A 12,300-nucleotide genomic window follows, 5' to 3' on the forward strand; every position below is an offset into this window, starting at 1 on the left:
TTATTAGTATTTTTTATTATAATATTTAATTTTATCAGTAAAAAAAATAATAAAAATTTATACATTTTTTACAAATTTATATATTTTCATTCAATAATTCAACCTTTAATTATTAAAACATATAATAAACACGGATCAGCTGAGTTATAAAAATCAACTTTTCATTGAATGGATGTTATATTCTATAATAAAAAGTTGTTCGTATGTAGGTGTTGTTCCAAAGTCAACTTTTGATTCATTGATAGTTTGTATACACTATTTTATTTATAAATTTGATAAGCTAATCAATGAGGTAATGTGGTATCATTGTACTCCTTATGGTTTAGATAAATATAGATAGCAAAAGTGAAGAATAGTAATAGCCAACCAAATGAAGCAGAAGGTGTTAACTATTTTCATTGTCTCTCTCCTAATTCTCTCACTTCCATCATCATCAGCTGAACCTACCAATGTCTGCATCATCGGAAGTGGCATCGCCGGCTCATCGGTCGCCCACTTTCTCCGGCAATACGACGATCCTTCCCGTATCGGCCAAATCCGAATCTTCGAACGAAACGGCGTCGTCGGCGGCAGGATGGCCACCGTCTCCGTCGCCGGCCAGACCTTTGAAGCTGGTGCCTCCATTCTTCATCCCAAGAACTATCACGCCTTGAATTTCACTAAATCTCTCGGTCTGAAAATCAAGAAACCCTCTTCTTCTTCTTCTTCACTCGCGCTTGGAATTTGGGACGGCCATAAGTTCACATTCAAAACCCTAACTTCGGATTCGAAGCTTCCTTTCGTTCAGCAAATCGTGTCGCTCACTAATTCCATCCTCATGTTTGTTCGTTACGGCCTCTCACTCTTCAGAATGAGTAACTTCGTCGAGGTTCGCCTCTCTCTCTCTCTCTCTCACACACACACACACACACTCTCTCTCTATATGTATATGCATGTATGCTTGTGTTGGTGTGTACTATGTGTAAATATACTATATATAGTCGGAAGCCAGAAAAATATTTCGTGAATAAGAATTAGCATGTTATATTCATATTGAAGAAAAAAAAAATGCATTTAAAGTAACATGTTTTATTTTTAAATATAGAAAAAGAACTGTATAAATCCATAAAACATCTCAACAAGAAGCACACAATACAAGTATACAAGTATAATCATAAAAACAAAATTTAGAATTTATGACATGCCAAAACAAAACCCTAAATTGAACTGAGTCTAACATCAATGTTTAGCTAAAATGTAAAAGAAAAATCAAATGAAAATTCAGACCAATCAAAGAGAAATTTAACACTAGACTTAAAATCTACATTTGCTTCAATGAAATTCAATATTTTGGATTTATAGCAAAGTAAAAGGGTGGGTATGATTAATAATTTTGTAGAGAAAGCAGGGCAGGAGGGCATGTTTGTTAATTAGATGGTCATTTTGTCAAATTTAATAAAATTAAATATATATAATTGCTCAACATTTTAGTTCTTATATGTAGCATGGTGTCTTATTTGTTGCAGAGTACTGTCAATAATTTCTTAAAGTATTATGATGGTTCGAGGCCGGTGTTCCAGACTGTGGATGAGATGCTGAAATGGGCGGGTTTATACAATTTAACAACACGGACATTGCAAGATGAATTGGTTGATGCTGGGTTGTCTCCTTTGTTGATGCAGGAGCTTGTTACGGTGAGAACTCTAAATTTTTTAGTCTATGTAAAACTCAGATGTTATTCACTTCTTAATTAGTAATACTATCCTTAGTAATATATTGGAGTTTAATGAACATGACCAATTGCCTGATACCAATTGCAGGTAATCTTTAGTACTATTGTTTGCCGGAGAGAATTTCATTTGGAAGCATTATATAAACTATTGTTTTTGCTTTAGGGCGTCTAAATGGATTTTCAAAATATGAGTTGGAATCCTAGGCAATTGGACAGGTTGGACAGTGGTTAGATCATCACCATAGCTGCTTGAAATAAAATAAGATAAAGAGTCGACATATCGCCCTGTCATCAGTGATCACTCTCTACACACCAATTGAATGGATGATGGTTTAAAATGGATAGCATAAAAATTTATTATATTGAAATATTAAGTTGTTTTCCTCTATTTTAAATACAGAACCACTTAATTTAGATTTCTAATTTTGGTGGCTCGTATGAGGGACCCTCAATCGAGAGAGAGGTCTATATTGATACAAGAGCTGACCATTTCGGATTTAAAGTGGTCAAGTGTCACACCCAGGCCCCGAGTTACCAAACCCGAGCATTCGGAGTGTGATAAATAGAATAGCAAATCACACAACTAATCTCCAGTTAAAATTTTGTTTTCCTCACAAATAAATATTAAATCACTTAACAACCTTTATGAAAATAGCAACTTATAAATTTCACTACAAATATTCAGTTAATGTTGCTTTTTGCGCAACTAATCTCCTGTTAGAATCTTATTTTCCTTACAAATAAATAAATCACTTAGCAACCTTTATGAAAATACCAACATATAAATTTCACAACAAATATCTAGTTAATGTTGCTTTTCCCGAGCCTTAAGATTCTCTTAATCTTCAATCCTCTTTATCTTGATTAAGTATCCTGTTCAATATTGAAACCTTCTATTTTAGGTCATTACAATTTGTCATGCACATGATATTGCCAAGTTTTCGCTTCGATTTAGTTGCATGTTCTTCCACTTCTGATTATATATCGAACTTCCCTCGTCTTTTTAACCTATTTTGCTTTCTATAACACCAACATTCTCAAAGAAAAACCTATATTTTCCAACCATTAGTACTTTAAGGCTTTTCTATAAGTAAAGCTCAGTTTAGCTGAAGTACACAATTATTGAACAATACCTCTGTATCATATTGCTCAAAATGACCATTTGGTAATCTTATTTTTCCAATTCAAATGGTTAGCATAAATCTTTATGATTCTGTTTTGAAAGGAAAATGACAGAGGAAGATACCAAGAACTTCTGTAAGAAATATTGCCTCATTGCCACCCCTTCTGCCTGATTCTAACAAGTTTTAACTTGACAATGGTATGTTTTATAAAGCCCATAATAAGCATTGACAAATATAGAGTCGTCGAGGCATATCTGTATATACATAATATATGTAAGAATATATATGTTTCATCGGATGGATGCACTTAACATGAGGACATGGCAAGGATAGTAGAGGTTTGTGCACAAGGGGCATCATCATTTTCAATGTTGGGAAAGTTTTTTTCATTAATATTGGATAGTAATTGGAAGAAAAACACCCTAAACAAGTTACTGCAATCCCGATTTGGTGATTCCTACCGGTTTTGAGAAAATATTTGGGATGGTGGAGTCTTTGAAAGTACTAAAATTTCAAGTGTTACAAAGTTGGAATACTATCTCAATGTTGTCAAAATTCATCACAGATTTTGAAATCTGTGTGTCTGTGCAGGTAATCACGAGAATCAATTATGGTCAAAGTGTCGCCATTAGTGGACTTGCAGGTGCAGTTTCCTTGGCAGGATCTGGGGGAGGGTTATGGTCAATTGAAGGAGGGAACTGGCAGATGGCTCTTGGACTAATTAATCGTTCAGATGTGTCGTTGCACCTCAATGAAGAAATTGAGTCCATTTCTTACCTTGGAGATTACTACGAGCTCAACTCCACCAAAGGAAATTCTTACACATGTACAGTCGCAGTAGTTGCGACACCTTTAGATGAGCTGAATATTCGTTTCTTTCCCGCAATCTCAATTCCTGATAGGAAATTACAGCACACGCATGCGACTTTTGTGAGAGGCCTTTTGAATCCTGTGAGTATCCTAGTAGTCACAGATACTGTTCATCTTAAAGGGCATCTTTACTTGTGTTTCACACCTATTGTTTTGCTTATTTTCTTATAGTGTTTCTATTATTTTAACGTTCTATGATTATGCCGTGTCAAGGTGTATTTTGGCTTTGTGGCTGTATCTGAAATTCCTGAACTGGTGGGCACCGTAGAGGATCCTGAGCTTCCATTCTCAAGCATATCAGTTCTCAAGCAACACAATGAAACGGATATGACTTACAAGATATTTTCCCGTGAACCAATGGCAGATACATTACTGGATCGTATCTTTAGGTATGCATGTAACTATCAGTTGCTTATTGTAGAAAAACAAGAGTCACTATCCTTTTTGTTTTTCCTTTCTTTTCTGTTTTCTTTATATGAAGCTTCTTTGCATTATAGGATGATTGATGCACCCAATCTTGAGCCTTTATGAATCATTTCTCGACTTACCTATTCCCATTAGTTTAAGTATCCGGATAATAATTTGTGAATGATTAGGGTACGATATTTGACACAAGATTAAGATGTAGATCCTGATGACCTGCCATGTAGTTCCTGGTGGCTCAAAAGTACTTGAGAAACTCATGCATTTGATTCCGAAGGGTTATTCATCGAGAAAATTACACTGACCTCCTCTCTAGTTTAGGATATTAGAGAGACCCCATTATGTATCAACCATTGTACTCGCTACCCTTTAGGTTTATGGTTTGGTGATACTTCCCCCTTATGTAAATGATTAAGATTGATCAACATTAAAAGTTGCTTACATCAGGAAAAAAAAAATTGATTAGAATGTCATTTTTTGCATTTGAAATGTGTGTGAAGAAAATTAAAAAAACTATTTTAAATGTGAGGGCAACTTAGTTAAACTAAAGCTTCCATGAATTTTAGTTTTGCCTTATCATAAAACTATGAGAACTTTCAAACCCAAAAATAAATAATTAAATAAATGATTAAAAACATAAAAGAGATTGCTGTGAAACTACTAGGGAACTGGAGTTCTTCAGTGGTTAGTGGAGTACGCAAACCAATTAACATAGGAACATTAATATACCCATTTTGGCATGCTCAAATTTTTTGTGGACTAATCAGATTGTGTTGCATTTATATATTGTCAGCATGCAATTTATGAACTGCTAACATAATCCAACATATCCACATTCTGTTGGGTTCTAATCGTTGTTGGTGCTGCCATTGGTAGTGTGAGGAGGGAGACGATTCACATAGATTGGGGTGCGTACCCTCATTATAAAGCTCCTGAAGAGTTTGCACCTTTTATTTTGGATGGTCAGCATTTGTACTACGTGAATGCTTTCGAGAATGCAGCCAGCACCATGGAGACAAGTGCTGTCGCGGCCGAGAATATTGCAAGACTGATCCTCTCAAGACTGTCTGGTCAGGTGCACTCAAGTTTACTAAACTTGAAAAGCTCTACCTCTGATTCAAATAATCTGCATTTAGATTTGTAAGTAAATTTCATAATTATAAAATGCGGGAGTACTTGAAATGCTTTAGAACAGTTGGCACTTGTTGTAAGTTACTGTACTTCGAATCCCGAAATTGTAAAACCATGAAATCTATTTATGTGTCAATCCCATTTGAATGGGTGAGACCTGAAAGATTGTGAAATTTTGAAGTTTCTGAATTTACATGTTTCTTTGTGATGGTGAAGCAAAACTGAGAAAATTAATAGCCCCTATTCATGACATCTGGCTGTTGGTACCATCTAATTACCTTTGTGTTTATTATTTTGATTATTTCACACACATGAAATTGTTTTCTTATTTAACATATTCTTGATTTTTTTTTTTGGGTTGCTTTTGTAGTTTCGGTTATGATTTTAGTGCAACTTAGTTTTGGTATTTTGTTATATTTTTCATGTTGTTGTACTTTTTGGGTTTGCAAAGTCAGTCGTGATGTTGATGTTGAAAAACTCTGGCCAATTAGGTTTTATCGTCTAAATGAATTGTGCTGTTCATGTCATTCACTCTGATTAAGTTCATTTTGTGTTTTGATTGACGAACTAACTAAAGGTTATATGACAAACTTACTTACTAAAGGTTCATAAGATAACAAAGGGTTTAGTTGGAGTTGAACTTGGAATCCGACTCCGATTCTATTATTTGACAAGAAATACACTCGCACACAATATTTGTGTGAGTAAGTGTGTTTAAAATCACTTTTCTGAACCACTTATTTTTTTCATAAAATTTTCTTCCAAAAAACACAAGAAAAATTTGATTTCTTGCTCCTTTTCTTTTATGGTAAGTTTCATTCTAATCAAACCCATAAAATGACAATTTTCTATATTTCCTTGCAAAATTTTCATGCTAACCAAATTGAGGTGGAAACTTGAATTTTCTTCTTCGCTTCACTTCACTTTTCTTTCTTTTATTTTCATTTTCCACCATTAGTTTGCATCTAACCAAACAGATCCAAAGGAAAAAAGTTATTGCGACCAGGTACTTTCAACTGTTTTATTTTTTATTTATTGACGAGAAACATATTCGCACACATTTTTGGTCCACACCAACTCTTCCCTTCTCTTTAAAGATGGAGAAATTATATCATCAAAATAGATGTATCATCAAGTTCATGCACTTTGAAACTTGCCAGGGAGAGGGAGTGAGCTCAATGGAACTTGTCTTATTTAAATAACCATAGGGAGAACCATTAACAATAACAGAGAACCATACTGAAGATATACACATGTGAAACCAATTGATCCATTTATTTCCAAAGCCAAACAATTGCAACAGTTTTAAAAGAAAAGACCACTGCACGGTATCATAGGCTTTCCTTAAATCAATCTTCCAAGCCAACCTAGGCTTAGCCTTTTTTGCACCAAAGCCTCTCAGCAACTCATGTGCCATTATAATGTTATCCTGAATTCTTCTCTGTTGTATGAAGGCTGCTTGTTGTAAACTTCAATGTGCCATATACTATGCAAGTAAAACTTTTTCGGGAGCTCAACTAAATTACTACACTACGGAGAAGGAGTTTACTTGCCGCAGTGTATGCCGTTGATAAATTTCGGTCATATCTCTTAAGATCAAAGGTGATTGTGTTTTCCGATCATGCTTCTCTAAGGCATCTCTTGTTGAAAAAGGAAACCAAACCATGCTTAATAAGATGGATTTTACTCCTCCAAGAATTTGACATTGAAATCAAGGACAAGAAAGGCTCCGACAATGTCGTTGCCAGCTACCTATCAAGGTTGATGGCTAAATCTTCTCTAAATCTTCCAATTCATGATTCTTTTCTGGATGAGCAACTCTTTCACGTTTCCAGTGGGAAGTTGCCTTGATTCGCCGAAATTATAAATTACCTTGCAATTGGCAAACTTCCCGTTGATTGGTCGACTGATTCTTTGCTAATATCCAAAAGTACTATTGGGAGGATCAATTTTGTTTCGTTATTGCCTAGATCAAATCATAAGAAGATGTGTGCCAGAAAGTGAGTTTTCGAGCGTTCTTCTGTTTTGCCATACACTTGCATGTGGTAGGCATTTTAGTGCAAAGAAGACCGCCTTGAAGGTTCTTCAAAGTGGTCTCTTTTGGCCCACTATCCATCGAGATGCCTACAACTTTTGCAAGGTGTGTGTCCGGTGCCAAAAAATGGGATCAATGTCAAAGAGAGACATGATGCCCTTAAATCCGGTCCTTGTTGTGGAGATCTTTGATGTTTGGGGCATTGATTTCATAGGACCATTCCCGATGTCTTATGGCTTCCAATATATCCTCCTTGCCGTTGATTATGTTTCCAAGTGGGTTAAGGCTTGTGCTACCAAAACGAATGACCATTCCGTGGTAGTTCTATTTATCAAATCAAACATCTTTACTCATTTTGGTATGCCAAGGACAATTATAGTGATGGAGGCAAACACTTTTGCAATCACTTCTTGAGGCTACTTGTCTTAAAGTACTCTGTCACTTATAAGGTTGCCATTCCCTACCATCCTCAAACAAGTGGGCAAGTTGAGGTGTCAAACCGGGAAACTAAGTAAATTCTTGAAAAAACGATGAACTCGAATCGAAAGGATTGGTCAAGGAAGTTAGATGATGCTTTGTGGGCTTACCGGATGGCTTATAAGACTCCAATAGGCATGTCTCCTTATAGACTTGTCTATTGGAAGCCTTGTCATCTTCCGATTGAGTTAGAACATAGGCTTTGTAGGCAACCAAGAAGCTTAACATTGATCTTGATAAGACAGGTGAGAACCATTTGCTCCAATTAAATAAGTTAAAGGAACTGAGAAATGATGCCTATGACAATGCTAAAATCTATAAGGCTAGAACAAAAGATTTTCATGATAAACACATTGTGAAAAAGTCCTTTGAGCTCGGGCAAAAGGCATGGCTTTTCAACTCTAGGCTCAAATTCTTTTTCGGGAAACTACGCACTAAATGCGAAGGCCCTTATGAGATTATCTTCGTTTCTCCTCATGGGCCAGTTGAAATCAAGTGCTTGAAAGATGAGAAAATCTTTAAGGTGAATGGGCAAAGATTGAAACCCTACATTGTAGGACAAGCTATTCAAAGAGATGTGGAAGCCGCCTTAATGGTGGATCCTGTCTACCTTGATGATTGAGAGTAATTTGACGTCAACTAGAGACGTTAAACCTAGTTTCATAGAGTTTCCAAATTCTATTCCCTCCCCATTTTTTCTTTTGTTTACCTTCTTGCGTCGCCTAGATAAGTTCCATTGTGCACCATTGAAAAATTCCAGGCATTTAGTGCCTTTGAAATGATTCCAAAAATTTTAGCATTTTGTGCCCAGGCAGCTCCAGTGCGATCGATCGCAAGACTTGACGATCGATCGCAGAACTCCAACGTCGATCGTCGTTTACAGAGCTCCATTTTGCATTGAAAAGAATATTGAGATTGATCGTAGCTGTGCATCGGAAATTCTAAGTCCCAGGGAATCGTTCGTTAATTCTTAAGATCGATCACTAACCTTTGCGATTGATCGCCCTGGAAGCATCCGCTTCTTTATCATTCGTGAAATTCCACGATTGATCGCAGAATTCCACGATCGATCATCCTGTGCGTTGGAAATTCCAAGTTCCAAGGGACCGTTCGCAACCCTCCATGAACGATCGTACATTTTGAGATCGATCGTGGGTTTTTCCTAATATATATATATATATATATATTGCATTTTATTTTCTTGCATTATATTCCTGCATTTCATTCTTCTTGTGTTTTAATTCCTTGTGCATATAGCATACATCCTTCCCAAAAAACAAAAAAAAAAATAGTTTTGACTGTATCTCATATCTTTCTTCCATCTTCTTCTATATTGCCTTAGAGTGTATGATTTGCTCACTTTATCCCATTGTGATATTTGATGTGAGTTTGCTAATGTGGTTTTTCAAATAGGTTGTTGATTTCAAGTTTGGGGGAGACGTCTTTCAAATTGGATCATTGCCGGACTTCAAAGGCTTTGCCACCACGGTATACTCTTTCCATCTTTTCTATTATTCACTTTGCGCATTGAGGACAATGTGTGGTTTAAGTTTGGGGGTAAGACGGCTTTGTTGCATTCTACTTAAGTTTGAGCTTTCATTGCATGATTGAGATGTGAGATCCGTTTTAGCGATGATTTTGATCTTTTGAGGCTTATGTTCCATTGAATTAAAAAATTTCTTGACTTGAGAGTTCAATACTCCTTGTATGTCTTTGGATGCCATTTAAGAGGAAAATTTTCAAAAGTTTGATATCATGTTTGCTTTTGTGGTCCACATCATCTTGTTTGTGAGATTGCTTTGAGATTCAACTTTAGAATTTTACATTTGCACAGGCGCACACTAGCATTCATTTATGGGGTACATGCTTAGTTGATTATTGCTTTGGTTATATCCAAATTGGGTTAGTAAGCTTTAAAAGCTTTCATTCTTGACAAGATGACCTTGCACGATAATAACAAACCCTTTTACCGAGTAACCAGGATTCTAGCCTCATTAAACATTGAATTCTCGCGCCAAAAAGTGAAGGCCCACACAATAGTCTAAAAAAAATAAATAATAAGAAAGAAGCAAAAGCAAAAGCAAAAGAAAAAGAAAAGTCAGCGCTTCTTACCAAAGGTGAGGAGTAGGGAAATGATTAGATGAAAGTTGTTTTAATTTGTAACCTAGTTGATTTGAGCTTGTAAGTCCTTAGGGATGTCTTTACACGTAATGCCCTAAAGTCGTCCGGTTTGGGAGTTATTGACCTAACGCTCGTTACATGGATCTTCTACAAAGCTTAAGAGATCACTACATTGCACCATACTCTTATCTTTGATCCTATAAAAAAGAATAAAAAATAAAAAAGAAAAGAAAAAGAGAGCATGTTGGAAATAAATTGAATAAAGAGGTTCATTCTTTGTCTTGATAATTGGTACTAGATTTGTGTGCTAGCTTGAGACTGGTTGTGCCAATTTTATTGATTTGCTAAGATAGCAACATATTTGATGCCGGTTCACTCAAAAGGATGGTAGAGTTGTTTTGATTTACATGATTATCTTGCTTGATATGTGGAGGACCATATTTGCTTGTTTGTTATTGGAATTTTGGAAATTGTTTAGAGATAGTTGAAAAATGGCATACTTGAAGTAGTTTTCTTTCAATACTTGTTTGGAATATTGGTGCCTCTTAAGTGAGAAAGAGCTTGATGTTTGTGAGTATCATTTCTGAAAACTCTCACGAGACTTCACTCATCCACTAGTAACCTAGGGGTTTAAAAGGCTTGTTGCATATGCTAAATGCAACTGTGATCCCTACGAAAATGGTGTTATCCTTTTATTGCTTTCTAGTTCATAGTTGTATAGTTTTTCATTTCTTTATTTTTATTTCGTAGTTCATTACCAAAGACTAGTAATATCTAATTTTGGGGGTGTAATAAGTCCTCAAATATTGCACATTTTAGCACCTAAGTTAGGGTATTTTAGTCCTTTCATCTATTTTACTTTCCCAAGATGTGAAGCTCTGTGTCTCTTTTATATCCTATTAGCCGTCTAAGTCCAAGACACGACGAATGGCGAGGAAGAATGATCAATCATCTCCAGGCACTTGTGACAAAACATAACTCGTCAAATGAATGTCCAAAACCCAAGGCATAAAAATATAAACAAGCATATAGGCCATGCTTAGACAATTAAGGAATGCCTTTAAACATTTAAGCATATAAGCATATAAACACCTAAATCATGTTTATTCATACAACAAAAACATCAAACATCTAAGCATATAAGAATACAATCATGCATGTCTAACAAAAGATGCTTCTAAATACTTAAGCAAGTAAGCACGTAAACATGTGAACACATCAAAGTATGTCAACGAGATGCATGTAATGAACCCATACCCGTCGTCTATGGTTTTTGAATCAGGAAGCTCTGATACCACCTGTGACGACCCAAGTTTTTAAAACCTGGTGCGTCAGTGATGACCCGATATCGGATCCTGAATTTGGAAGCGAATGATAAAATAAGTCCTCTAGAGATGAACATCATCCCTAAGGAACCAAAATGACTCCCCACGAAACTAAATGAGACTAGTGCGGAAACTAGGGTTTCAAAACCCGATAAGAAATGAACTAAGGGCAAAATAGTTATTTTGTACAGAGATGGATGCTACTGTGCACACATTGGATAAATAACGAAAAATTAACAAGGTTAGACTCAAGAATCACTTGATTTGGAGTCCAGATGAAGAAGATATGGCCAACACAAAGTCAAGTGACAAGGCTGCCAACAAACAAGGCTCGAAGGTTGTGGGCAGATGCCAAGCCTGTGGGCGCCCGCTAAATAGTAGACTTGCTGCCAAACAGATGGAAATGAGGCTTGGGATGGTTTTTAAAATGTCTAAATTGGATATGCAACCTTAAAATATGTCTACAAGGCCAACGGAAGTTTCGGAATGGTCGACACGGTTTTAAAAAAAAAGTCGATGATAGTACCTATGCCCCAGGTTTAAAAATGAGGGTTTTTGGTTCAATCTCGTGCAATGCTGATTTTAAGGCCCAAAATGATTTTTTTCGGAAAAATTTTATGAAAAAACCCTACGTAAAATCATATTTTTTAGGTGACCATGTCAACAGAAATTCTTATTTTTCAAGTGAAGTACCTAAAATGCCCTTAAGATCAGATTTTGCAAAACATGAAAACGCATGAGACTCAAAGTGTTCATTTAAAAAAAAATGAGGTTGTATGCAAAAGTAAACATACACGCAAATGTAAAATGCATATTTAAGCATGCTACAATAGCCCACAGCCTCAAAATACGTTAAACACAAAATATGACATGCCAAACCTCTAATATCCATAAAATTGCCTTTAAAAGTAAAATACGGAATTAAGGCACATAAATGAAATCGAAAAGGCATTTAGCCTTTGGCCACACATCATACATATAAAATGAGTCTCAAAAAGTGTACTTAGGTACACATTACATAATCCAAAGTAAAAAGGGCATATTAAAACCTAGCTATGCATTAAAACTTCAAAAGCAAAACAT

General features: G+C 35.8%; 1 protein-coding gene across 1 annotated transcript; it reads left to right on the plus strand.

The window, feature by feature from the left end:
* Window positions 1–260: 260 nt before the first annotated feature.
* On the plus strand, window positions 261–5,452 carry LOC132303178 (farnesylcysteine lyase). The gene is made up of 5 exons (XM_059800332.1): window positions 261–868; window positions 1,506–1,673; window positions 3,427–3,786; window positions 3,919–4,094; window positions 5,005–5,452. The coding sequence occupies exons 1-5, from the start codon at window positions 371–373 to the stop codon at window positions 5,270–5,272; spliced, it is 1,470 nt and encodes a 489-aa protein (XP_059656315.1). The 5' UTR covers window positions 261–370; the 3' UTR covers window positions 5,273–5,452.
* Window positions 5,453–12,300: the final 6,848 nt, after the last annotated feature.

This window comes from Cornus florida, unplaced genomic scaffold (assembly GCF_030987335.1).
Source record: "Cornus florida cultivar Cherokee Brave unplaced genomic scaffold, ASM3098733v1 CherokeeBrave_3.0.0_Hap2_Chr04, whole genome shotgun sequence".
In the NCBI taxonomy this organism is placed as follows: Eukaryota; Viridiplantae; Streptophyta; class Magnoliopsida; order Cornales; family Cornaceae; genus Cornus; species Cornus florida.

What these genes read in the sequence shown, in the direction of transcription:
- LOC132303178 (XM_059800332.1), top strand. Translation starts at nt 371, where the DNA reads ATGAAGCAGAAGGTGTTAACTATTTTCATTGTCTCTCTCCTAATTCTC. An exon ending in TGAGAGGCCTTTTGAATCCT is followed by an intron (nt 3,787 to 3,918) that starts GTGAGTATCCTA and finishes TGCCGTGTCAAG; the next exon opens with GTGTATTTTGGCTTTGTGGC. An exon ending in TTACTGGATCGTATCTTTAG is followed by an intron (nt 4,095 to 5,004) that starts GTATGCATGTAA and finishes TGCCATTGGTAG; the next exon opens with TGTGAGGAGGGAGACGATTC.